At 51.8% G+C, this 26,622-nt stretch overlaps 10 protein-coding genes across 10 annotated transcripts; 3 read left to right on the plus strand and 7 right to left on the minus strand.

Annotated features, from left to right (window-relative positions):
- Positions 1-762: 762 nt before the first annotated feature.
- Positions 763-1,422, plus strand: N7482_003946 (non-canonical purine NTP pyrophosphatase; the record flags this gene model as incomplete). Its single annotated transcript, XM_056686071.1, has 4 exons — positions 763-836; positions 895-1,039; positions 1,098-1,134; positions 1,187-1,422. Coding segments are annotated over 4 exons (492 nt in total), but the record flags the coding sequence as incomplete, so codon positions are not given.
- A 998-nt stretch (positions 1,423-2,420) lies between these two features.
- N7482_003947 (NADPH cytochrome P450 oxidoreductase family protein) lies at positions 2,421-4,556 on the plus strand (the record flags this gene model as incomplete). Its single annotated transcript, XM_056686072.1, has 1 exon — positions 2,421-4,556. The coding sequence occupies one exon, from the start codon at positions 2,421-2,423 to the stop codon at positions 4,554-4,556; it is 2,136 nt and encodes a 711-aa protein (XP_056544814.1).
- A 779-nt stretch (positions 4,557-5,335) lies between these two features.
- N7482_003948 (alkene reductase) lies at positions 5,336-6,723 on the minus strand (the record flags this gene model as incomplete). The annotated part of the gene is made up of 3 exons (XM_056686073.1): positions 5,336-5,668; positions 5,721-6,356; positions 6,466-6,723. 3 exons carry the CDS (start codon positions 6,721-6,723, stop codon positions 5,336-5,338), a joined length of 1,227 nt encoding a protein of 408 aa, XP_056544815.1.
- Positions 6,724-7,328: 605 nt separating this feature from the next.
- On the plus strand, positions 7,329-8,622 carry N7482_003949 (uncharacterized protein; the record flags this gene model as incomplete). The annotated part of the gene is made up of 5 exons (XM_056686074.1): positions 7,329-7,470; positions 7,532-7,551; positions 7,601-7,637; positions 7,693-8,242; positions 8,295-8,622. The coding sequence occupies 5 exons, from the start codon at positions 7,329-7,331 to the stop codon at positions 8,620-8,622; spliced, it is 1,077 nt and encodes a 358-aa protein (XP_056544816.1).
- Positions 8,623-8,725: 103 nt separating this feature from the next.
- On the minus strand, positions 8,726-10,932 carry N7482_003950 (transcription factor domain-containing protein; the record flags this gene model as incomplete). The annotated part of the gene is made up of 5 exons (XM_056686075.1): positions 8,726-9,145; positions 9,208-9,553; positions 9,612-10,191; positions 10,255-10,838; positions 10,901-10,932. The coding sequence occupies 5 exons, from the start codon at positions 10,930-10,932 to the stop codon at positions 8,726-8,728; spliced, it is 1,962 nt and encodes a 653-aa protein (XP_056544817.1).
- Positions 10,933-11,296: 364 nt separating this feature from the next.
- N7482_003951 (threonine aldolase family protein) lies at positions 11,297-12,394 on the minus strand (the record flags this gene model as incomplete). Its single annotated transcript, XM_056686076.1, has 1 exon — positions 11,297-12,394. The coding sequence occupies one exon, from the start codon at positions 12,392-12,394 to the stop codon at positions 11,297-11,299; it is 1,098 nt and encodes a 365-aa protein (XP_056544818.1).
- Positions 12,395-13,207: 813 nt separating this feature from the next.
- N7482_003952 (uncharacterized protein) lies at positions 13,208-15,223 on the minus strand (the record flags this gene model as incomplete). Its single annotated transcript, XM_056686077.1, has 3 exons — positions 13,208-14,842; positions 14,908-15,072; positions 15,140-15,223. 3 exons carry the CDS (start codon positions 15,221-15,223, stop codon positions 13,208-13,210), a joined length of 1,884 nt encoding a protein of 627 aa, XP_056544819.1.
- Positions 15,224-17,274: 2,051 nt separating this feature from the next.
- Positions 17,275-19,229, minus strand: N7482_003953 (ATP-binding protein; the record flags this gene model as incomplete). The annotated part of the gene is made up of 2 exons (XM_056686078.1): positions 17,275-19,103; positions 19,163-19,229. 2 exons carry the CDS (start codon positions 19,227-19,229, stop codon positions 17,275-17,277), a joined length of 1,896 nt encoding a protein of 631 aa, XP_056544820.1.
- Positions 19,230-20,235: 1,006 nt separating this feature from the next.
- Positions 20,236-21,081, minus strand: N7482_003954 (carbonic anhydrase; the record flags this gene model as incomplete). Its single annotated transcript, XM_056686079.1, has 1 exon — positions 20,236-21,081. One exon carries the CDS (start codon positions 21,079-21,081, stop codon positions 20,236-20,238), a length of 846 nt encoding a protein of 281 aa, XP_056544821.1.
- Positions 21,082-21,757: 676 nt separating this feature from the next.
- On the minus strand, positions 21,758-26,210 carry aarA (L-aminoadipate-semialdehyde dehydrogenase; the record flags this gene model as incomplete). Its single annotated transcript, XM_056686080.1, has 5 exons — positions 21,758-22,055; positions 22,113-24,292; positions 24,354-25,727; positions 25,782-25,887; positions 25,945-26,210. The coding sequence occupies 5 exons, from the start codon at positions 26,208-26,210 to the stop codon at positions 21,758-21,760; spliced, it is 4,224 nt and encodes a 1,407-aa protein (XP_056544822.1).
- Positions 26,211-26,622: the final 412 nt, after the last annotated feature.

Genomic DNA, 26,622 nt, shown 5'->3' on the forward strand with positions numbered 1-26,622 from the left:
TTGTGCGCGTCATGTACACAAGTCGACGGGCGAGCACCTATTTCAGAAGGAACCTTTCCACTATAAGAGCCGGCGGGACGGAAGTATATGATAAGGGATGAATTGGACCCGATGTTAAATATACGCAAAGCATGCACAAACAAACCGCTTCTGTGAACCCTAACTGCTCATTCGTATTCTTTGAACAATCCATGCCCATCATCCATCAGTGTCAAAACTCAATAAGTTGACCTTGCCGTGCGAGTATGAGTCATCTTGATTTTACCTCGGAGTAAGGTCTTACTCTGTAACCCATATAATCTCGAATGCGGATTTGCCTTGACCAGGACAGGCCACTGCTGGAGGGGTGGGCGAAGCCAGAGAAATAGAAATTGATCCGGCACAAAACCATCCATCTGCCGTCACACCGTTGCCAATTACGGCAATAATGCTATAAACACTAGTCTCAATATAGTATAGCGCAGCCATTGCATTGGATCAGGCCAGTTTTGCCCGATGATTCGATCTTCTTCAGAGTCTAATAATAAACAAACATCATGAGAACATGCACATTCGTGACAGGCAATCCGAACAAGGTCATCGAAGTCAACGCCATTCTAGGCGACTCGATACCCATCAAGCCCCTCGCATTGGACATTCCAGAGATCCAGGGGGGCTGGAAGAGATTGCACGAGATAAGTGCAGACGAGCAGCTAGAATTGTGATAAAATACTCATTGTATCGATTTTTATTCGAGTATCACTGACATGGCTTGTGGGGCAGGTCAATGGACCGGTGATTGTGGAAGACTCGGCATTGGAGTTTCATGCCATGAATGGACTTCCTGGGCCGTACATGTACGCCATTCGACATCGAGAGACAGATATCATACTAATCTGTCTTCTCAATCTCCAGTAAATATTTTCTCGAATTACTTGGAAATGACGGATTGAACAATCTTCTGGTTCCGTACAAAGATAAGAGTGCAGACGCCGTCTGCACCTTTGCTTTTTCTTTAGGGCCTACAACGGAACCGTTGATTTTCCAAGGAAGACTCCAAGTACGAGCCAGAGAACTGTGGTGGTTCAAACTGATATTTGGTACTAAATATTTTTCAGGGCACGATTGTTGCCGCCAGAGGGCCGCCCGTGTTTGGTAGGTGCCACGGAAAAAGAAAGCAGAGGACATCAAACTCACATCTAAATAGGTTGGGAACCAATTTTCGAGCACCAAGGAGAAACCCTTGCGGAGATGGCGCATGACAAGAAGGTAAGGCGTCTAGAAAAGAGGGTCAATAGAGTTACCCCGACGGCTAAAACCAACAAGAACAAGTTGTCCCATCGCTATCAGGCCCTATGCAAATTCCAAGAATGGTTGGCGAATGGCGAAAATCGGTCGATGTGCTTCAACGACGAAGCAGATCTGGCTGGTAGGTGTGAGTGATTGAAGTGGTAACCAAGCGATTTGCTGTCGGACATACTACCCCCACGACCCCACCGTCATCTTGCTACTCTAGTTCCGCAAGGGAAACTTTCCCCGCTCCCCCGGCGCCGCATCCATATCGCAGAATCACTTTCAAAATGCCATGGAAGGATAATAGAAGTGTATCATCGCACAAGGCCTTTCTCTCTCATAGATAGGCCTCTTACTTCTGGCCTTATCGATCAAAATAGCGATATACGAGGATACTATGCGAACTTCATCTAGAGCTATAGTTCCCGCCTGTCGGGGCAGTTGCCCCGCGCGACCTCCCGGTCACATCTCTACGCGAATCACCAACGCATTCGCACTCACTGTACTTGTCCGGCGGACCACGTTTCGGTGAATTTGGACTTTTTGGGATATCTGATAACCCAGCTCTGCTGCATCGTTCCCACCCCCACACTTAATTGAACCCGTTGGATCCCCTGGCAACAAGAACTCATCGATCTGTATGGGGAAACCCAGCGTCAGCATCCGAATAGCTCACCCTCTTATTGCCATTTACGTCAAGAGGGGAGATTTCTTCCTCTCCAAGCCATACCACCCCACGGGACCCGACCCCAGAAATTTAATTCACCTGGTTGGCTGGACGGATCTTTGGTAGCTGATCGTTGTAACCCGTTCTACGCAGAGCTCAGACTTGCTTTTCCACGATGGGTAATTCCCCCCGCGAACTGGTGTGCTGGAGGCTTCAACAGCTTAATGTTCTCTTGGCGATCCAAGACCCATCGGGGAATCCTTCCAAACCGTCAACTAGACTTTGTAGAGGCATGGGGACCGTCTCTTAATGTCCGCGGGGCCCCCGATTTTTCCCTGCCTGAATACTAAATCTCTAGTTGAAGGGCCAACTTCGTCTCAAGCTTCTTCTCCCCTCATTCTCCTTCACGATTCATCTTCGCCCATCCACGAAGTGATCTCTACATAGGGACGTAACTAGATATTCGCCATCTCCAAGCATCATGTCCCTCTCACAGTTATCTCCATGGAACATTCCACCTGAGCTCCTTCAGGCGATCTCAAAATATGCCACACCAACCGGGATCGCCGACTATACGGCCTTGGCTATCCTTCTCGGGACAGGAGCGACCTGCCTCTCGCGAGGGCTCCTGTGGGATAAGCCCGACCCGTACCACCATCTCGCCTTCGAAAAACCTCAACTAAAGGATGGCGGCCTGGTTGGAGCGAATGCCAACAAGGAAACCAGGAATATCGCGCAGAGAATGGAGGAGACTGGGAAGAACATCGTCGTCTTTTGGGGGTCGCAGTCCGGTACAGCCGAACGGTTTGCCCATCGACTAGCCAGGGAGATCTTTATTCGCTGGGGCCAGGAGACCATGACGGCAGATCTTTCAGACTATGACCCTGCTACCATCTCGGAGATCCCCGACTCGAAGTTGGCTATCTGGATCGTCTCGACCTACGGCGAGGGCGACCCCAGTGATAACACCGCTGATTTCTGGAATTGGATCACTAAGACCGACGGCGTTTCACTGTCCAATCTCCGATATGCGGCGTTGGGTCTGGGCAACTCCAACTACAAATTTTACAACCGCGTTATCGATGTCATTGTCGAGGGTCTGGAGAAATCTGGAGCTATGTCTCTGATGCCGATCGGCAAAGCAAATGATGCAGAGGGCGCCACTGAGGAAGATTTCATGGCCTGGAAGGACCGCCTGTTCACTCTTTTCCGGGAACAGTTGGGGTTCCAAGAAGTTGAAGCTAAATACATTCCAAGCTTAAAGATTGAGGAAGACACGTCATTGGAGCCCATCGATCTACACCATGGAGAGCCCAACTCCCATGTCGATGCGCCCAAGATAGCGGCTCAGTCTTCACCTGTTCGGACATTGAGCATCTCCAGCTCCAGAGAACTCTTTACTGCATCAGATCGAAACTGTCTGCACATGGACTTGGACTTGACTAGTCAGCCAGAGTTGACTTATAAGACTGGTGATCACCTTGCTATCTGGCCCGGAAACCCCGACGCCGAGGTTGAGCTTCTGCTTCAAGTGCTCGGCATCTCGTCGCCACGCGATGTTCCTATTATCATCAAGTCTGTTGACGCTTCCACCAAGATTACTATTCCGACTCCGACGAGTGTCCATGCTCTCTTCCGCTATTACCTTGAGATCTGTGCTCCGGTCAACCGCGACAACGTGCGGGACCTCGCTCAATTTGCGCCCACACCGGACGCAAAGGCCAATCTGACCAACCTGGGACAGGATCGGGATGTCTACGCCGACTTCATCAATCGCACACATCTCACTCTTGGCCGCCTATTGCAGCTTGCATGCCCCAACCAGGCGTGGTCTGACCTCCCACTTGCATACCTCGTAGAGACGATGCCTCACATGCGTCCCCGCTATTATTCAATCTCATCCAGCAGCGTTGTCTCACCTCGGAAACCCTCCATCACCGCCATTGTCTCAACAGCTCCTCTCCCAGATAACCCCGACGAGCTCGTGCACGGCGTCACGTCCAACTACCTTCTTGCCATTTCCCAACAGTCGCGCTCTCAGCCTCACCCCTACGGAATTACATATCATCTCAATGGCCCCAGTGAGGCCCTCGCGGGCGGCAAAGTATTTGCCCACATTCGCCGCAGCAAGTTCAAATTGCCCATCACGAGTAAAACGCCCTTGATCATGGTGGGCGCCGGTACCGGCCTAGCTCCCTTCCGCGCATTCCTGTCAGAGCGATGCCAAGTCCAGAAAATTGGAAAGGAGGTTGGTCAGATGATCCTGTTCTTTGGATGCCGTCAATTCAATGAGGATTTCATATACCGGCAGGAGCTGGAGGAGATGCAGAGTGTTCTCGGCGAGAAGTTGCGCCTGGTGACGGCATTCTCTCGAGAGAAGGGTACACCACGCAGATATGTGCAAGATCGTATTGCAGAGCTTGGTGATGATATCGTCCAGCTTATTGATGAGGGCGGCAGTTTCTATGTTTGTGGAAGGGCAGGGATGGCCCGTGAGGTATGGAAGGCCGTTGGTGCTGCGATGAAGACAGCAAAGGGCTGGTCAGATGATGAGGTGAATAACTGGAGCAAGGCCGTGAAAAGGAAGAACAAGTGGCAGGAAGATGTTTGGGGCTAAAGAATTTGTTGTCTTCGACTTTTGCTCAGGTAGCTTCTTGCGTGGTGATATTGGATTAGAGTGGACAGCAGGAGGAGTTCACTGGTGAGCAATATATGATTCTTTCTTCACCCTTTTACGAATCTGATATTATGAAATATGATACACCTGGCTATTAGAGATACCTACTCTTCACTCTTCGGCCTCTTTCATAGTATCTTTATGTTCTTGCCGCATCTTAGCTTCGGCAGTCCAGTTTGAACTCCGAGGCTGGGTTGCCACACCATCAAGAAAAGATCACTTGGTCCTAATCATGCTATCCCCGAAACTCGAAAAAAGTCTTGCAGGAAAACTCCGGCAATCCGTGGGTCATCTTCAAGTCTAGTAGACTTGGGTTAATTACCGATCGCCTGAACCAAGATGCCAATGTGCAGCCTTCCAGTTCCCGGTTTATCGAAGCAGCAAGGCTGTACTCTATATAATTATGGCCCAGCTCGCTGTGCTTTACGGTAAGGATGGCAAGTTAACGCTAATGACCCCGGATTCTGCGCAACAAATCCTGACCGGTATTCGGGAACTGGCTACACCGGAGAGTGGTGTCGTTCATTCGATGTGACTACTGTAGTAACCCTGGGAAAGTATGGGCCAGCGGGGACTTTCAGTTGTGCTGCGGCACTCGGGCCCTGGTACTAAATACTGGATGATCAGTTTTTCAGAGAAAATGGAGAAGCGCAGGGTCTAATAATGCCACTCGGTGAATCTAATCTATCGATCATCAAGTCGTGTCGGATTCTATCGTATCACTGATTACCCGCAGTGGGATAGTCAGTGTAGTGGAAAGCATTGTCCTCGAAAGGTCCGTAGAAACGGGTGCGATCGTATGGCGCTAGCGGGAGGCCCTTCTTCAGCCTGTCTACTAGATCGGGGTTGCTAATGAAGTAGCGACCGTAGAGAAGGGCATCGTATTTGCCTGACTCGACCACGCCCCATGAATTCTGGTCGTCCCAGCCGCCTGCAGAGAAGAAGGGGGTGGAGCCGAAAATCTCCCGGAACCTGTCAAGGGTGACATCAAGCAAGCCCCAGTTCTTGAGGAAGGAATCTTTCTCCTCGTAGCTAAAGATTTGTTCATAACGCTAGGACCAGTTAGCAAGAACCAATATTGGCCGACGGAAAAACAACTCATACCGGCTCAATGAAGCTGACGTATGAGAGGGTCGGGTGAGCCTGTTTCAAGCCTTGGCAAAGATACGTCCAGGTCTCAACCCGCTGCTCACTGCGGGCCTGGTTGAACAGACCGAATGGCGAGAGACGAATAGCAAGGTTCTGTGCGCCGATAGTTTTCGCGACCTCGTCCATCAGCTCAAAGACAAACTGGCACCGCTTCTCAGGAGTACCGCCATATTCGTCCGTTCGCTTGTTAATATTGGAACTCAGAAACTGCTCCGGGAGGTAACCGTTGCCACAGTGGATTTCGACGCCATCAAAGCCAATTTCCATGGCAGTTCGGGCGGCGCGACAATAGTCCTGAATAGTTTGCTTGATATGCGCCACGGACAGCTCGATCGGCGGATGATACGCGTATGGGACGGGCTCGGTGGAGCCTACGGGCGGGTGCGAATAGCATTCCGTGGGAGAGTCCCACGCACTGGGCGAGGGGCACACAGCAGGCGAACCAGTCATCTGGGGGATGGTGGCACGGCCAGCGTGCCACAGTTGGCAATAAATGTAGCCACCCTGGGCGTGGACGGCATCGACAACCTTTTTCCAGCCATTGGCTTGCTCGGGGGTGAAAATCCCAGGCACTCCCGGCATGCCATTGCTCTGTGGACAATCAGGAACTTAGCACTGAGTAGCAATGGGGCAGCTTCAACCCCTTCGAATGGCACCATCAGGGGGTATACATGACGGGGCGCAACTTGGCTTCATTTACCTCGAGAGAAGGAGGGATACCCTCGGAGATGATCAGTCCGCCCTCGCTGGCACGCTGGAAATAGTAATTGATCATAAGATCACCAGGCACCCAGATTCGATTAGGATTTTCTGCGGTGCTGATAGGGTTTGCAGGTTCTCCGCGATTGCGGGTTAGGGGCGCATGAATGATGCGGTGGCGGAGGGTAATGCCTCCATTGCCAATGGTCAGGGGCCGGAAAAGACCAGATTTTTCGCGGCTCAGAATGTGGATAGTCATAATGGCTTTGTTTTGATTATGTTTATGCGGAGGAATATAACGTTCAAGGAGAAAGGGTGATATAATAATCGAAGACTGCGGGCAAGGCTGTCCATCCCGTCGACTCGGCTAAGAGATGTTAGTTAGGGTTTGCCATGGAATCCACATGTGCCGCCTAATAAGACAAGTAAAACAACGGTGCAGGCCCAGTTTCTTGGACATGCATCGCGTCTGAATACGAGCTCGGCGGCCCACTAGACTTTGCCTGATGCAGTCCGTGGTGTGTGCAGGTGGAGTCTCGTTACTCACAGAGAACCCGCGAAGACCCATCCCCATCGGACGCCGCCCGCGAAATTAACTCCGACTTTCGCACATGCTCAAAGTTTATCGGCTCATCGTCGGTCGCCTAGAGCGTCATGGACTATTGGGGTGTATGGTCAATAGCGGTCCGTCTCCACTTGATATTCTTCGGCGCCTATCTTCACTTTCCTTGGTCGCGGACTTCTCATGGAACCGCGGAAGAACGCCGAAGCTCGCGGGCTATCAATTCCTTTATGTGTCAAACGCTCCCAGAATTTCTCTTCTAAGGAAGAGACGGTCTGTGGAATTCTGGCGTCGCTGTCAACATGACTGCCAGCAAGCCACATGACCTTTACCACACAGTCAATCTTGTGACGCAATGTCTCTGCATTCCGATCGTATCGATCTTTGTGGCGCTGCGCTTCTACACCCGATGGCGATTTAAGCAGAGCCTCGGGATTGAAGACTGTAAGTTTTGTATTTGATTGAGAATACCTTGCAGGGACCTTCGCTGACCTTATCGCCGTAGATGCATGCGCCGTGGCTTGGGTATGGTTCCCGTTAACTGACTTGCGTGGGAAGCTTGCTGACTCCATAGGGTCTGTTCATGGGATACTGCGGGATTAGTATTGTCGGTGAGTCTTCACGACGGACCGGGGATGGTTGCGACATGTCACTTATGCCTTTCAGTCGGAAACCATGGCGGAGGATACCACTTCGATGACCTACGTGAGGAGACCAAGGTCCAATACAAGAAATTCTGCTACATCGCCACCATTCTCTATTGCCCAATGGCACTGTTCGTCAAAATCGCCCTTCTATCCATCCTAACCCGCATTTTTGCACCCTACCGTGGCAAGGTGTGGTTTATCTACATTCTCCTCGGCTGTCTGTGCACCTACTACACCATCGCCCTTATAGTCAAGATCCGAATGTGTGATCCGATTCCGCTATACTGGCTCGGAGAGCTTCCAAACGGCGGGGGCTCATGTCTTGACCAGGCTGCCGCTCTTATAGCCGACTCGGTGATTAGCGTGGTTAGCGATCTCATCATCCTTGTTCTGCCACTGCCATTGACATGGTCGCTACAAATGGAGCGCAGTCGAAAGCTTCGTGTGATTGGAATTCTCGGTGCTGGAGGTCTTGCCACAGGGTTCAGTGTGTACCGACTGGTGCTGGTGTTGAAAGATGGCAATTCAACGGATCAGAGTATCGTTTTCATGTGTGTTATCATGTCGGGGTAAGTCATTCCACCTCATCGTCTCTGATATTCACGCCCTAACTGTCTTCAGCAATGCCGAAGGTGGTATCGGATTGATCTGCGCCTGTCTTCCTGTTTTAAACGTCCTTTACGCCCACTACCGGAGAGCATATTCGTCCCAGAAATACTATAACCAAAGCTCCGATGTTCAACTAGGGGATCGCAAATCAGGGAACAATTCTCACTCCGCCGGCCGATTTGGCAAGACACCGAATTTCGGTGATCAGAATGACCAAAGCCATCTCATTTCCTTTGCAGGCGCTCCAGACGCAAGCGACTCGATTTATAATGATGACGGGATTAGAAAGACGATCGCAGTGGAACAGACCGTGGAAAGTACAGATAGCCAGAGTCGTTGACACAACTCACGAATGTATTATAGAGCCCAGACTAACTTAGATACCATGATTTCACTATTTTAGGCAGTTTTATCCATTCATTAGCAAGTCATTGATCGGGTCGCTATCTCCAGGGAGCATTCGGTTCAAACAATCCAGAGTGGTGCCACAGTCCATCCAGCCCAGCATCAAACCCAGCAGACCAAGAAGCGTCAATGAAGGGCCATTGAAACATATCAGTTTCAAGATCATGATGACTCCCGGGGCCACTCTGATCCCGTGAAATGAATGCGGCTTCGCCTTCATTGGCAGGCAAAGAAACCGTGGGTCCATGCGGTTGGGGTGTGCTTTGCATATGGCGAGCCTCCGCGGTCACCGATCTTGTCGCATGCAGATCACGATTTGGACGTGAACGGATGTCACCATATTCGTCCAAAGTCCCTGCCAATGCTAAACGCCTTGGGCTGTGCATGGCAGAGTCTGGGTGTGTCTGCGTACTCTTCACTGTTTCGTAGAATCGGTTGGCGTCCTGGACAGTTCGCCACTGTGGAGTATTAGGTGGTCTGCAAACAAAGACAGGGGTTTACACGAGTAATAGACACTTACCCAGCTTCGACCAACTGGCCACAATTTACTTAGCCGTTCGAGATACATCATATTTTGACTCTTTTCATTCTCTGCTCGATCGAGTCCTCCCGGATATTGTTGTGGAATAAGAGTACCATACATGTTGATGTGTGCTGCGACAAACACACTGAATCCGGAGTAAGGGGTCATCACAGATGCCTCAGAAGATTCTAGTGCCGTTAAAACGCTGGAGATATGTTGTACAGCCTGGAAAAGTTGCCGAATTGTGTCGGGCTGGTATTGGTCATTGTCGCTCATGTCATGAAAAACGTCGGAATGGGGTTTTAGATTAGAGAGAAAGCGATCACGATGCAGGAAAACGATGCTAAAGTTCATAGTGAGCTAGCTTCTTCTTGGGTGGAAAATCTCGCGTCAGGCCATACCTCATAAAGTAGAGCAAGTTTATATATGCAAACAGTTCTCCATATCCCAGGGCAACATGCGCCTGTGCACTGGTATTAGGATATTTGACTGTTCTGTCTTGGAGTGAGCGCCATTCATCCAGCTCGCCTTTCAGCCTTTGCCATGTCTTATGAAGAGGCGACATGGGTGAATCATCTGCACTGAAGGATGCCAGGGAGCGGCGATGTTCGTTGGCGAATCTAAGAATTCGCACAAAAATATCGAATCCCCGAGTGACTATTGTCAGACCGTTCTCGATTGTCAAATTATTTGCCTGTGGGCATTGCTTGTTCATGTCGGCCGGCATTAACCTCCTCTCCGGCAGGTGATTGAATGTGAAGTCTCGGTCGCTGATGGGAAGTGGGACCGAGATCTGAGAGAATGATAGAGCAAAATGTTGCCGAGCACCAGAACTCAGCTCGCAGTCTTGCGCAAAGCAGCACCAATAGGTACGGACAAGTTGCTCATACTGTGTTTGAGATGCATGAAACTCTTGTGGACTGTGTTCCATACTGTCATCCGCCATCTTGAGTAGAGACTGAATCATATATGTGGCCATTCCTAGAGAGGTCAGCGTATGCTCCGTGCGGGATTGCACCTCTCATGCCCTCCGAACAAACATACCACTATACATCCATGCCTGGTAAGGTCTGCCAGTACCCCATTCGTAGAATGAGATCATCACCAGAGACTGAGCAAGATATAGGGAGGGGGCTTCCATCGCTCGGTGTGCGAGATGCTTTTGAGCGTAATTGGCATACGTCTCCTCGCCATCCAACCCATCATCGCCCATAAAGCGAACACATAGCGATAGAAGCGATGCAATGAACACTGCATCCACAGACTCAAAATTAGATGAGATATCTGATATCAGTGAAGGATAATGCAGAAAATTCGCGATCGGAAATTTTTTCCGGTACGTCTCAATCGCGCTGATGACGGTCGACGCGGACAAGGACGAGATGGGATTCCAGTGAGCATCTGTAACAGTTCCAGAGCTGCGTCTGCTTAGGTGTTGGCGGCCTTCAATAGCGGGAGATGGATTTGCGGTGGCTTTTCGCTTTCGCGAAGGCCCCGATCCGGCCGTGCTACTGCGTCTCCGTGCCCGTGATTCCCGAGGGTCTGTCAAAGCACAGCCCTCGGTCTCGGTTCTCTGACAGCGCCGGCAAGGAGGACTTCCTTCATGAATGCATTTGACTTTGGCTCGACTGTGTATTGAAGTCAGCGCAAGAACTTATTTGTTCTGCTGAATAAGTTAATACAGACATACCGACACGCATCACATGATATTGATAGCCTCATTGGACTGGCTAGAGTCGGTTATGAGAGGAAGATGGGATGGTCGTCATACACAATTCATAAGGAAGTTCTATTTCCATGAAACAGAAAGGTTAGAATGGACAGGAGGTGCGTTCAGATAAAACCCATTCTATTCTCCGGGAGGGGCCAGCAGGAAGGAGAGAAGCATCGGAGGTTCCCTGATATTCCAGGTGTCTAAATTACTTGATCCAGATAATCCTAGTCATGTGACTTAATTTACTATTCGACACACAAGTAAGTTAATGTAAGGTACCACGGTGACGTTAGTTGCTAATTGGTAAGTGTATTAAAGTTGCTTCTGAACTATGCTCTATCAAGTATGCTCTGGTATCTATATGCAACGCTCCTAAATGGTGGTGACGTCCCTGTTTGCCACAGTCCACTGTTGCACCGACGCATTGAACTTGTCAACCTGCAACTCGTCTGTAGCCCAAGACGTCACAATCCTCACAATCACCTGCCCGTCATCCAGCTGCTCCCAGGTGTAGAATCGGAACCTTTCCTGCAGTGTCCGAATCAACCGCTGTGGAAGAGTGACAAACACCTGATTCGTCGCTGTCTCTGCAGCTAATTTATATCCCAACGTCTCGAAGCTCGCCGAGATCTTCTCAGCCATAGAGTTGGCATGAGTAGCTAAGGTGAAAAAAAGATCATTCCGGAAGAGCTCCATAAACTGAACACCCAGAATACGGCCCTTCGCCAGCAAAGCGCCGTGCTGTTTGAGGTGGAAGACAAATCCTTCCGCGAGAGCCTTCTTGACGACAATGGCTTCACCCAGTAGCGCGCCGGCCTTGGTTCCGCCAATCCAGAAGATGTCAGAAAAATCGAAAATATCGCGTAAAGTCATGTCGTTTTTCTTCGAGCACATGGCAGTGCCGATTCGGGCACCATCCACGAGAAGCAAAAGATTCAATTCTTTGCACAGTGCAGAAAGAGTGCTCATTTCGCTCTTCGTGTATACTGTCCCAGTCTCTGAGGCATTGGAGATATACAGCAACCGCGGCTTAGCCATATGCGGGAAGAATTGATTTTGCTGGAAAGCTTTTCGGAGATTCGTCGCTGTCATCTTTCCGTCGACGGCGGGGACAAGGATGAGCTTGTGCCCAGTTGCTTCGATAGCACCAGCTTCTTTGCATGCAATATGGCCAGATTCCAGAGTAATCACAGCCTCGTATGGACGGAGGCAACTGGCGATTGAAATGAGGTTGGCTGATGTCCCGCTGGGGACGAAGAAGATATCTGCCTCATCCTCAGTGCAATTAATCCTTTGGCGGATCAACTGTCTGGCATTATTGCAGTAGTCGTCATTCCCGTAGGAGACTTGCTGCGTTGAATTGGTTCGAAGAAGAGCTTCCAGAATTTGTGGGTGAGCTCCCTCGCTATAATCGTCCATGAGGCTGTATGGAGGGCATGCCTCGTCTTGGCAGAGACTGGTAGACGGCATTGTGTGCTGTCAGTTACCCAGGTTTGTGACAGTGAATGGAGAACTGGAGATACGGTCCTGAGGACGAGATGTGACTGGTGTTTGCAACAAAAATCGCTTTGTGGCGATTTGAGTGACCCAAGGACCTAAATAGAAGGTACGGGAATAAAAAAAAGAGCGATAAGGACGGGAATAATACTTCGGGAATGATACCTTGGGAATGGCGCTCCCATTATTCCCGAGAACCGCGCTTCGGGAATCCCTTGCGACCCTCGCCAGGTGATTCTCATGTAATCAGTGGGCCAGAACGCGGAGATGCATTCTTCAACCCGATAGTTAACTATACCTGGGCCTGCTGACCCAGCATGCGTGTTAGCAGCTCTAGGATTCGCCGAGGGCTGAGGATCCCGCCAAAACGGGTGGGTTACCGGAAATCCGGCGGTTGCGTTGACACCTTCCTGTGTAGTCCTGCAGCTGCAATTTAACGGAAAGTTTGGAATGAACAGTCAGTGCTACGTCGAGGAGCATGTAATCCTTGATTGATACATGCTTCGCGGTTGGTGAGTGGAGAAGGTCAAGTAGACTTCGATGTCGCAATGCGCGTTCCGCTCATTCCCAATAAATAAATAAAAACCGATATCAATCTTTTGTTATGCGAAGATTCAACCGAGTGGCTGTATTGATCAGTTAAATTAGTGAAGATGAACAGATTGGAGGCTATTTACAACAAAAAAACAACATGCCATGCCAGTGTAAAAACACTAATGTACAATAATCCCCCGCAGCCCATGCATACAAGATAGTAATTCAAGGCGATGTTTCACCTGACGATAATCAATCGTCCATACCCGGTCGGAGCTGAGCCTCTTCTTCAGGGAGCCCCTCCTCCAGGGGAGCTCGCTGGTATAGCCGGACCCGCCAGCCGCGAAGCAGCATATAGCTCGCCAAGATACCGCTCATCACGGCCAGGAGCAGGATGAGAGCGAAGAGACCGCCAATGCTGCGAATGGTCTCGTATGTGTTCATCAGGGTTACGGTAGCCTTTTTGAGCTGAGCATCCGCTGTGCCATCCGCGACCGAAAAGAAGCCGTCCTCGCTAGCCTTCTCAGTCGCGAGAATGCTACCATCTCCCTGGTAAATCGTTGCGGGGTTAAGAGGTCGTGGGGTTGACGAGTAACCCGTCCATCCCGAGGCCTCCCAGCTGGGGAAGGTGGTTCGATGCACGGCAGAAATGCCAAAGGCATTGCCATCTCGATCGACGGCCTCAACGGTGATCCAGTCGAGATATCCCTTCGCGATAAACATTGTTTCAAAATCGACCTTCGAGGTGTTGCCGACAAAGACAGGCTTATCAAATTGCGAGGCCTGGGCATAGAAATTCCAGGAAGCGATGTCGGTAGCGCCATTCCAGCTGACCCAGAATGTGGTAACGAGATTCGTTTCGTCAGTGCCAAATACAGACGAGACGACATCGGGAGGAGTATGAGGACGCCCGGTGAATTCAAATTTGTAGGCTCGGTAGTTTGAGTAGCGAGGAGAGGTGAATTGGGCACTCATTAGTGTATCACCCTCGGATGAGAACTCCGAGATATAGCCACCTTGGCTCCAGCACACAAACATGTTCTGGTTCGGGAGTACCTGAGCGTTGCCACGGAGTCGAGTGAGGCTGCCATCGGGACGATTGTAACGGTGGAGAACTCTGGCGGTCATTGGTACTGTGCCTGATTCCACCTCGATGATCAAGGCTGAAGAGACCTCCTCCTCGGCATTCTCCTCGTCAGATGCATTGTTGAGGAAGGAAATGACATGGCGCGTTCCCGAAGATTCGAGGAATTTAGCATCGTGTTGTTTGGAAAAGATGAAATCCTGGGCAAAGTCGCCATTTTGTTGGCCACCAAGTCGCCAGATGATGTGGCCATCCACGCCGGATATTAGATAAAGAGTATTGGTGAAGCGCATCGAAATCAGATAATCTCCGTTGTCGTTCTTGTCAACCGAGTTGATATGCACGTAATCCCAGCCTGGCGGTCCTTCTGGCACCGAGTCGGGGAGGTAATGAACGGTCTCTTGCAAAGGAATCTGGTTGTATGATCTCCACTCGTAAGTCACCTCGGCGGTGTTCAGATCGATCTCCGCAAAGCCACCGGTCTCCAACCATGTCTGTTCCTCCGGACGACCGAATTCCGCCAGGGAAATCTCCTCGGTGAGATAGACGGTTGCGACGGCAGTCTTTCCGTCCTTGAGAACATTGAATTCGTGGATATCAAAGGCGCCGAGATCGGGCCGTAAAGGAATCTTCCGGGAAACCTCGTAGTTCTTATCCAAGATCATTCCAAATCCACGTTCGCTGTCGTCGTTTGCGTACTGCAAAATCAGCGAAATGTGAGGTTCATTGCCGAAGCTGTTGATGACCTTGAAGTCGAAGACATTGCGGTTGTCGAACATGGGCGACCCGGTCCAGACGAGATGCTATCAGATGGAGAATCGAGTCAGCCCTCGCTTGATAGGAAGGTTGGTACAACGCGAGAACATACCCCATCCTGATCATAGATATGTGGGCCGACCTGGTACTGTTCGTACAGGCTGGTAGGCTCATCGGGCTCGATGTGCAAATACGGCGAGACAAACCAGTATCCCGGCGCGACACGTTCGCGATCCTGGTACGTGATATCGAATTTCACGGCCCTCACGTCGGGAAGCTGAGGATAGACCGGTTAGCCAATCCAGTCCAGACCTCCATACACCGTCCAACCCGCGTCGGCTTACCGTCACAAAGGACATCAAGTCATCGTCGGAGTGCCAGGCAACCACATGTTGCAAGAACAGCAGCAACAGGCCGGTCCAAAACATGGCGGTTCAGAAAAGAGGGACGTTAAGCAAAATCGGCCATGAAGGAGAGGCGGAAAGGTCAAAAATAGGCCCGGGTCGCGAAACGACAGGGAGGGCAGGTGAGAGGGCGGAGAATCGAGATTGGAGGGCGGCCCGGCTGGAGGGCGGACCCCAGTGGGTCCAATAGGGGCCGCAACAAGCATTGTAGTTGGCCCCGGTGATGCAGCTCCGTGCCTGGATTCCCGTTGAAGCGCTTTTTGGGATGTCATTGGCGATGACGGAGCTACGGGATTTTCTAAGGATCCAGATACCCCCCGGCGACTGGCACCCCGATGGTCTCACTCGACAACACATTGTGAATGGAAGATCAAGAGCCTGTCAGTCCAGACACGTGTTCTCCGTATTCACAACCCTCGGAGTGAAAAGAGCATTCGTGAACGCCTAGATTCCTTCCATAGATGGATCCATCGAATGCCGAGCCACTTATTCGGGTTTCGAGGTCCAATCCCGGGCAAGAAGCCAGATGTATCGCTAATACCCCTCAGCCGAAATCCGAGATAAGTTCAGACAATGACATTTTTGCCTCCGTCCAACCACCACTGGCCATCAAATCTTAGTGCGCGATCTCAGGGGGTGGCGAACGGGCCAAACAATAGCCGAGTCATGTGATTCTCTATAAGCTTAGTCATGATTCTTCGCCCTTGGGACGCAGATGGACAGCACAATATCGCATTGGTCAATCCGCATAGAATTGCGGAAGAGTATTAGACTGTACAATCTGATCAAAAGCTAAATAAAAGCGGGGTAGTTAGGTGGAGTGGAGAGACGAACTGGGAACTGACCGTGCCCGAGTGAGACATCTTTCTCGCCGGTAGTATCGCGCCGTCCAATCAGTGGCCGTGGATTTTTACGTAGCCGGTTCCTTCATAGCCTTCTGCATATTGCGGCGATCAGTTTGAATAAACTCGGTATCTTAAATATTGAGAATGATGCTAACGCTGTCTCGAGGCAGATGCCCCTTCTTCTCTCATGCTATGGAGAACGGGAATCTTCGGCTAAGATGATTGCGCAGATTTTCTGGCGAGCTTCACTAGTTCTTTCATCGCTGTTCTCGGTTCTAATCTTTTGGTTGTTGTTGGTGGTGGTCGACAGCATTCAGCGGCGTGAAGCCGCTGACAACGCCGGCGCCGCAGCCAAGCTGGTGGATTTCATCACACAGTGGATTCTGTCGATAATAACGTGTATTTCAGAACCAGGGTCTCAGACCAGCAGCCGGTCTTGCGTATGCAGACAAAAACTACATAGAGCGCCTCTTCATTCGCACTGGGTGAAGTGGTTTAGGTAGTGGTACGACATCGTTCGAGATTGCTTGCCCCAAGGAAATGGTCAAATATACTGCCAGTATCTGAGAGACATATCCCTGCCAAGGCCCGGGAATGAGTATTTGCAGCCAAAGAGGAGAAGAGAAGGGAGTCCTACATGCTAGATCACGTTAGGAGATCCCCAAGAGGCAACTTATCACCCCTCTGCGCTGGAGACGATTGAGCCATTGCGGGAATAAAATCATTATACGCAATGATCGGACCAGGGTTGGATCTTGTGCGATTGGGAGTCATAAACTCAGTAATCATCGGTAATATCATTCGTTTCGTTGATGAAATGTCGGTGTTCGCGGGGAGTGGATATTCGTCTCTCGAACTCATTTTGCTTGGGGTATGGAATTTGGACACGGTAGTCTCCTCGAGCAGGAAGGTGTGGGAACCCCATGGTGACTCGCTATCTAAGGCAAGTGGAAGCGCCGTATCTATTTCCCTCGAGATAATGGCCGCAGAAAGGGTGAAGAATCGGGAATAAATCATATAACATATCTACGTAGCCAAAAAGAGAACAAGGCACATAAATCCCACATGAAGTGAATGATAGAAAGATCGTTGTGAAACGAGTTCTCCACGTCGAAGGTTAGAGGTTGAAGGCTTGCTATTCTTATCACCTATTATAGTGTATTTGTAAGAAACATTCCAACGTCACTTCCGTCGTGTAGCCACAAGTATACTATAAGCCCCTATCGTATCTCAGGTTAGCTTTAGCGCATTGCTCGTACGGAGATTGAGCACCGTCTCGATATGCTGATATCCCAGCTGCTTCTGCTGAGACCAGGCCAGCAGGCTAGCAGTTTTCATCATATTCTTAATCTGCCGGCCATTCAGCTGCACTGCGGCCAGCTTTTCCAGCTGCTCGTCTGAGAAAGTAGCCGCATTGGCAGAGCGGCCCAAGAACTGGCTCCAAATATGCCGCCTCGAGGGGGCCTCAAGTTCCTTATAAGCCAGCGACACGTGAATCCGAGATTCAAAGGCCGGATCGATATGCTCAGCACGATTAGTGGTGAGGAAGAGAATACCCTCGTAGTACTCCAGCATCCGCAGAAAAATCGACACAAGCTCGTTGCGCTGCAGGTCAGTCGAGGAACGGGCTTCCATAAAGACATCGGCCTCGTCTAGGAGAAGGACAGCACCCCACTTGGGGACCATGCGGAGGATGTCCTTCAGACTTCTTTCAACTGCATCTGCACTGGTCCCCAGATCGCCCGCGCTCATTGCATACAGTGGAACCTGCATCACCTCAGCCACGCTCTCCGCCGTCAAAGTCTTGCCCACTCCCGGGGGCCCGCTGAGTTGCATAATGATTCCCCGGCCCTTGCCGTGAACGACATCGTCAAAGCTGTCTAGCTGCTTGGATTGGGCTTTTGCAAAGGCTAGAATCAGCTCTTTTAAGTCTTGCTGTTCCTGGGGAAGGACGAGAGACTCGAAGGCGTGGGAGTCCCATTCAATATCTGATGTACAATAAAGAGAGAATTGCAGCCACTCCTTGTCCTTCAGGGAATAACCGTACACCATGTGGGAAGTAATCATAAGCAGATCGTCGTTCAGCTCCTGGGGTATGTCGCTGTACCCCCACACGTGGATAGACTTGTACGGGTGGAAGACATTAAATGCTTCAGCGTCGATGATGATCCTGCTTTTGACGTGGTACCGCTTGGTCTCGTCGTCTTCCGAGAAACCAACGGCCACGCCTTCGTATTGCCTGTAGTGGTAGCCTTTGTGCTCCTCCCAGCGCTTTCCTTGGGCAATGAGCTTTTCGCGGATGGCTTCCTTCTCGGGATGATACTTCAGTGGGAAGACTGGCAAAGAAGTAATGGGTGTAGTTCCAATGAACGGGTTTGCGGCAAAATCCTCATCCTTGTATCCGAAATCTTCACCGTCGAAGTCGATGTGTCTGCAAGTGAGGACCCATGCTTTTGTCCGGCAGTTGATGCTGCAGTCAGAAAACAGGAAGCCCCGAGGGATGCTAGTGTTGCTGATGACCGCATCATCGGGCTCAAAAAGCGTCCAAATGAGCGGGTGCGTGATAACCCCATTGCGAATGAGATCCTTCTTGCGTGCGAGGGTGTCACGCAGCTCCGCTTCGAGAATCTTATAGAAGAGGTCAACGTGCTCTTTCGTAACCGCGTCCAGTACTTCGTCTTCACGAGCCATCACAAGGTCCTCCCATCGGTGGACCAACGGCTTGAATGGCTGAGTAAATTCTAGGCGCTCCAAAGTGGTAGTGACGCCGGGGTATCCGTCGAGAACCTTGCCCAGGAACGTCTTGAGTGCCTCACTTTGAACAACCACTGAGTGGATTGACAGGCTCTTCCGCCCATCGTAACATTTTGTGTGCCGTACAAGCATTGCGTATTGTGCAGAATCCTCGTCCTCGGCGGGCGCGACCAAGGTCTCGGGCAGGTCCTTGGTCCACGATGTTTCACCATTCTCATCGGGCTTGGTCTGGTAGAGGTTCCGAGCGCCGCAGATGGATCCGTGCGGGGCGTACTTGGTTTCTTCTTCCTGTGCGGTCTCATTCTCTAATATGTGTTAGTAGGGAAACCTGACGATGTTGTATATGTCTATCGTGCTCACTTACCAGTGCCGTTTGTGGTGGAGTTGCTGGCGCCGCCTCCAGCCAGAATTCCGTTGGTGTCCTGCGCCATGGTAGTGAGGCAAGATGTACTAAATTGTGCTTGTAAAGTGTAGATAATCTAGCTGTGAATTTGAAGCAGAAGTGAGCCGAGAACACTGAAAAGATAACCCGGGTATGAGCGTGGCCAAGGATAGAAGATGCGCCCAGGCGAATGCTCTGTGAGAATATCTCAAGTATATAAAACCCGGCAAGGAAGATAGCCTACGCAAGATGATCCAAGTCAGTCGATGATGGAGAAAGACTCTCAGTCTTTTATACTTTGCTCCTGGGCCAAGGCAGAAGTCACCGACGACCGTAGCTGCCTAAAGTCACTGTACAAGCACAGTATCGCCTGCAACACACGTCTGATGTGCCATTATCTCACTGGTTTATTTCTGGAGGATCTGCAGCTCGCCCCACTCCGTCAGCCCCAAAGCCTTGATGACAGCGTTGAGTCAGAGCATGCTACCTATCACTTGGCGGTCGGCCAGGAATAGGCTGGCCCAATCGAGTCCCCGGTCATTAGCCTCACTAGGGCTTTTTTTTGGAGCGGTGGTTGCTTCAGTTTCATTGGAGGTGGCATACTATGCTTCTTCGGGATTAAGTTGTGGTAGGTCCTTGTGGCGTCGGAAAATTATTTGGGTCCACAAAGATACGCCAGAGGCCAGTGTCGAAGCTAGCGTCCGGCTGCAAATCTATTGCTAGCCATGGGGGGGGGAAGGGCAAAGACTGCCTAGGCACAGCCGAACCAGAGAATGATGGGGTCTGCACAAAAGGGCCTCAACGCTGTTTTAAAGAGGCAAACGGAGGGTGATTTCAATGTACAACAGTCTGCCGTCACTCACTCCTTGCCAAAAAGGAATGGGGAGGCCTCATTTACTGAAACCTAATGACCCTCTACGATTTCCAAGAGTTGAAATAGGATTCACCTTGTCGTCATTCATCATGTTCGAGCTGTACGCCACCGGAAAGAAAAATTCTATGCCCCAGTACACCCCCACTGTGCTACATACGCTCGGTAAAGAATTATCAAAGACTTAAGCATCGGTCTTGAAGGCCACCAACCGTGCCTTGATCGCCTCATCCGAGTCCGAGGTATCCAGCTCACGGAGAACACCAGAGCCAACCTCGTAGATCAGTCCGTGGACCTGGAGGCCACGTTCCTGGATAGCGCTCAGGACGACATCCTTCTGGGTGACAACGTTCAGGCTCTCGCGGACGTTCAGCTCAGCCAGCTTCTCCGCAGCCTCAACAGGTGACAGCTTCTGCAAAACAGCAAGGTTACGCTCGCGCACCTGGCGCAAGGGCAGCAACCAGGGGTCCAAAATGCCAAGCTGCTTGTTGCCCATGGCGGCAGCGACGCCGCCGCAGGAAGTGTGGCCGCAGACCACGATGTGCTTGACGCGCAGGTGCTTCACGGCGTACTCGATGACAGCGCCCGAGCTCAGGTCACCGGGATGCAGGATGTTGGCGATGTTGCGGTGCACGAAGACGTCGCCGGGCAGCAGGCCGAGCATGGAGGTCTCGGCGCATCGTGAGTCAGAGCAGCCGAGCCACAGGATCTGGGGTTGCTGGCCGGTTGCGAGGGTTGGGAAGAGTTCGGGGTGCTCACGCGCGGTCTGGGCGGCCCAGTCCTTGTTCTTGCGCAGGCCAGCGGCGTACTTGTCTGTGGTGGACGAGGCGGTGCTGTTAGTCTGTGTGGCGCCCGAGGGTTTGTGGTTCGCGCAGTAGGAAGGGGCGGAGGTCGAGAAAGGAGAGACACGATGCGCCGGGATCACAACAGGACAGGAGGCAAGAAGCAAAGGCTGACCCGCGATCCGATGCGCGGCCTCACTGGGGCGCGCGAGAAAGCGGGATCGTATAGCGAGTCCGGCCGCGCTCATGACGAACGGTGGGGGGAACTGGTGTTCGGGGCAAGGCCAATAAGAAGGAAGGGGTTGAAACACCGGGCACCGGGTTGAATGAGGAGCAGTACGAAGCAGGAATTATCACGACCCCGGCGGTCGACTTGCCCTGGACTCAACTGCAGAGTGTGCGCCACGAGTATCCGACGACAAAGTGGGAAGAATGAGATGTTGGGGAAAGAATGGGGTAAGAAGGGAAATCCCGCCAAGACCGAGCAGAAAGGTTGACCGGGCGCGCCCGTACGTACCTTCAGACATGGCTATATACCGTCTTGTTGCGAAAGGTGGAGATGAGGGAAAGGAAGAAGGAGAGGTGTTCCTTGTTGACAAAGGTGATTAAGTATTAGAAAGAGGAACAGGCGGGAAGGTCTGTGCCTGGGCGGGCAGGGTGTTGATGGTTTGGAGGGGCGAATCTTCCGAGGGGAAATGTCGGGATGGCGGGATCGGCCCCTTGCGCTTTCGGTTGACCGGAACAATCTATACAGCAATAGCAATTACAGAACCACACACCGGGGGCTTCTACGCGAGTATTATGAATTTCTAGAAGGAGTTCGCTCATTCTGATCTGCATTGCTTGTACTTTTATGTATAACCACAATCATGCCGCCTAAAGACACGGCACATGATAATACGGATTAAACCGCCGCACCATCACTTAAGAGGCACCGCCACGACCACCGACGTTCAGGATCATCTTCTTTTGCTCCTCAGTAATGGACACAGCCGGCAGAGGCCGGGATCCTGCGACAGATGGCGTGGGCAGGAAGCCAATTGCCACCAGATAGGACACGTACAGCCCGATCAACTCAACCGTAATCCCGGCACCGGCGGAGGCATCAACGCCAGACCAGGCAGCATCGGCCCTCAAGGCGGCGGATGCGAATGCGTTATCCAGTTCCGGTGCCTTGCTGTTGGAGGGAAGGTCAGAAACAACGAAATGGTACAGTGGCATGCTAGTCAACGGTTAGTAATTGCCTAAATTGTACAAGGGCGGGTATGGGGTCACTTACAGGGCATGCTGAGAGTCTTTGTCGTTGTGCTGACCATCATTGACATAATGCTCAAGAGACGCCGCCCATGGGATGTAATCAATCTGCTTGACAGGGTAACCGTAGCTCTCTAGGGCTCCAAGGAACTCATTGAAGCGTAGGCGCGGCTGTCCGGTGACATGGACAACGCCAGTAGAATTGCTAGGGGGATGGAAAGCAGTCGCAATGACAACCCTCACGACGTAGTCAGATGGCACGGCGTTGATCGTGTTGTTAATTTGAGGGCGACTGCCCAACTGGACACAACCCTTCCAGAACCGTGTCAGGAAGTCATCCGTCACGCAGACACCAGATGTCGAATCACCCAAGATGTATCCAGATCGGATGATACCGGCCTTTAGGCCGCGTGCCCGTGCAGCACGTACCAAATGTTCACTAGCCCACTTACTCTGGCCATAACCAGTACCAAGGCCAACGGCACTGCCCTCCATGTCGTCCTCTTCGCTTACGCCATTACCACCAGCGGCAAGGCTACGCTCAGACTCTTGCACGTAGTGGTCGTTATCCAGTGCACTAGTAGAGCTGACGAAGGCAAACTGTTTAGCCTTGCCGGTAGCGCACAACTTCAAGGCATCGATGGTGCCCAAGACGTTAGGACCCCTGAGAGTAGAGTAGGGGTAGACCCAGTGAACAAGGGCACCGTTATGGATGACTACATCAACACGCTTGCTAAGGTCGTCCCAGGCGGACTGGGACAGGCCGAACAGAGGCTTGCCAAGGTCACCACTTCGGGTTTCCAGCCTGTTGACCCACTCGTCGTCCCAGAAGCCATAGGCGCGGCAAGTAGAGCGAAGACGCTCAAGAGCCTGTTCGTCGCTCTTGGCCCGAATTAGAGCAACGACCTTGGTGGAAGGGGACTTGCGAGTGAGAAGGTCGCGAAGAATGTGGGCACCCAGGAAGCCAGTAGCGCCGGTAAGGAAGACAGTCGGTTGAGTAAGCAGATCCTCTGTCCTGGTAGGGAAGGTCTCGGGCAGCTCATTGACCAACTGGCGAGCGTCCTTCGAGTAGCCATCGTCTGGCTCAGTAGCGCCCTGTGTGGCGGCCTTGTCGCTAGTCGCAAACGCCTCCACATCAAGCAGACGGTCAATCTCGCCTGCGAAGCCCTTGAGAGTTGGGCTGCGGAAGATGGCACTCATGCTAATGTCAACAGTGCGCCACTTGCGGCGCAACTCGAAGAACATCTGCTGGGCTAGGATACTGTGCCCACCGAGGTCGAAGAAGGAGTCTTCAGGTCCAATCATGCGGGCGGTCACGTTGGGAATAAGCTTGGCCCAAATTTGGCAGAGAGCTTGCTCGGTCTCAGAGAGCGCCTGGATCGCCGAAGATCGGCGACGAGGAGCAGCTGCACTGAGTTCCGCAGTGTCAGGGAAGGGCAAGGCAGGCTTATCAATCTTGCCGTTGGGATTGAGAGGCATGCGCTTCAGCGGAATGATCACCGTCGGCACAGCGTAAGCAGGGAGCTTGCTGCGCAGGTGCTCACGAGCGTCATTACGCAGAGGAAGGAAGCGACGCAGCATCCCGACCATACCCTCACCCGAATCATCATCCTTAAGGCCCTTACTCTCAAGCCATTCGGACCACTTACTCATATCAGGCACGAAGTAGCTGACAAGAGTAGGCTCCTCAAACTTGTCACGCCGAACGAGAGTCACATTCTCACGAACCAGAGGATGGCGAGACAGGTGAGTATCGATTTCGCCAAGTTCAATTCTGAATCCACGGATCTTGACCTGAGAATCTGCGCGCCCGGAGCACTCCACGTCTCCAGAGGGAGTATAGCGACCAAGGTCGCCACTGCGGTATAGGCGGTCTCTAGGGCCAACGTAGAACTCCCGCCAAGGTTCATTGCCGCCCCTCTCCTTTTCAGTCCAAACCTCAGGCTTCACGAACCAGTTGGTCAGGAACTTCTGGGCATTCAGCTCAGGGGATCCAAGGTACCCCTCGGCTAAGCCGGCAGCGCGGACGTAGATTTCGCCAACCTCGCCAATAGCGCAGATACGGGAAGGATCGAAGCGGTTGACAACCAGCATCTGCACATCCAGCATACCACGACCAGCAGGAATAACGTCCTTCATGGTGTCCAAGAAGCCTTCCTGGCTCGAGTAGCTAGGAATCTCGTAATAACTGACAGCACGTTGAGTCTGCTTCTTGTTAGCTCGTGGACGACGCAAAATTATAGACCATAGACCAAAGAAAACCCACCTCTGTTGTGCCGTACATATTCGTAATATAGCAATTTCTCGCCAGTTGCTGTAGAGACCGGCAGTCACGCTTGATTAAAACGTCGCCCACGAAGAAAGCGTGGTGGAGAGCAGGGAACTGCGCAGAGGCGCCGCCGACTAGAATCTGACCCATGGCGGGGGTGAGATGGGTGACAGTAGCACCATAATTCTGCATCCACTCAGCCAACTTCTCATTCTGGATATCCTCCTTGGCCGGCACCAAAAGCTGAGCACCCAAAAACAGCGGGGTAAAGATATCTCTTTGGATAGGGTCGTGAGCAATACCACTCAGCATAGTAAACTTCTCATCAGGAGTGAGCTTAAATGTTTCAGACATCCACGGGAAATAATAGGCCAGGGAGAAGTGACGGCCACGGACGCCTTTAGGTCGGCCCTCCGAACCAGATGTGAAAGACAGGGTCGGGGTGGAATCGGGGCCCACAACCACACCAACAGGCTGCGACTTCAGTGCAACCTGCTCAGCAAACACGTCCTGGCCATTGCTTGCGACAGAACCACCAGTAAGAGTTCCATCGTCATGGAGGGCGAGAGCCGGAATCTCGGTGTGGAGCTCCAGGTTATCACTGATGAATGACCGGACAATGTCCGAGACTTCGCCAGCATCTCTGGTGGCTTTGGCAATCTTGATCAAAGCACGCGGGCGGGCAACATCGAGATAAATATTTTGGCGCTCGGGTGGGTAGGCAGGGTCGATAACGGAGAACGTAGCACCGGCCTTCAAAATACCCATCACTGCAACGACAAGATCCACGCCCCGGTAGGCATAAACCATAACAACATCCCCTCTTTGGATGCCGGACTGCACCAAGTGGTGTCCGAGAATGTTGGAAGCCTCGTTGATCTGTTTATAGGTGAACTCCCGGTGGGGGGAGTTACTCGACTTGGTCTCCACGACACAAAGCTTCTCAGGGTGCTTCTGCGCATTTTCAGCGAAGATTTCATGAATAGGACCACGGAACTTGGACCAGTTCAAGTCAGCCGTGGGGTCGGGTAAAAGTGCGACCTGGTCCGGGGTCATCATATCGATCCGGCCCACAGCTTCCTCTGGATTGGCGGCAGCATTGCTAACAATTTGAACCAGTTGATTAAGAATCGTAGCAATTCGTGCGCTCGAGAACAGACGTTGGTTGTAGTATGCGCCCAGCTCAGATGACACATTGATCACTAGATCGGTGCTGTCAAAAGTGTTCGCGGGGTATTCTTGTGAGGCGGCAGGGGCATCGTAGGCAGCGAATCGGAAGAGGATAGGGGTACGTTCAGACTTGGATTTGTCTTGGATATACGAGCGGAGGCTGCCCAAGGGCACAATATCAGAGGCACCCTCATTGAACGTCTATCGAGAGATTAATATTAGGCTCAACGGGTAGGATCTGGAGAGATAACGCACCTTGTTAACCTTAGCATAGAGCTGAGAGAAGGTTTCAGAGGCATCGTAAGAAATTCGAAGCACGAATGGGCGAGAGTCCTCGGCCAAGTTTGTCGCAACCGAAATGCTTTAATGAAGTAGTTGTTAGCTTCCACCGATATTGAAAGACGAAGCATTCACTCACTCTTCGTCGCCAGTCAAACGAGCAACCAAAACCACGAACGCAGTCAGAAAGACTGTGAAATCGGAGGATGAAGATCCAGAAAGCTTCTTCAGGGCCACCTGGATCTCATTGGGGAGGTTCAGAGTCTCAAAGGCCTCAATGGCCCGCTTGCCTTCGTGCTTTTGTGTGTCGGGGTAGTCTCGGGTCAATGGCGAAACGGTAAGGTTGTTAAGGCGCTGTGCCCACCTCTCCAGGCGGCCCTGCAGCGAAGCGGATCCCACAGCCATAGTTGCAGCTGTGCAATTGCTTCGCGATGTCTTTTTGGAAGATGGAGAAGGCAAGGATGAGTCAAGCCGTTCTGCGGAGGGGCACAAAAAAAAGCCCGATTTCGCCGTGGCCGCCCCGCGGTCATTGGCGGCCATTGACCTCGAAGCGCCCCCACACATAATCAAAAGCTTCACCGCCTTGAGGCCGCAGCCCACCGTGTAGACAGTAGTTAACTAGACCCTAGGCGGTGATGTAATATGATGAGTCATCCCGTATTCTGATGCCCCAGGCCGTCCACGAAGCTCCTGAGTGCCTCAGCGCCAGCCGTGCTTCTTCAGAAGCGAGTTGTACATTTTGTCTGACATCATTGGAGGCATCGGCGTGGCTGCAATTTCGTCGCATTGTCTCTTCCGATGGACTAATCCCCGGCTC

This window comes from Penicillium canariense (genome assembly GCF_028826845.1).
Source record: "Penicillium canariense strain IBT 26290 chromosome Unknown utg000002l_segment0_segment0, whole genome shotgun sequence".
Taxonomy (NCBI): domain Eukaryota; kingdom Fungi; phylum Ascomycota; class Eurotiomycetes; order Eurotiales; family Aspergillaceae; genus Penicillium; species Penicillium canariense.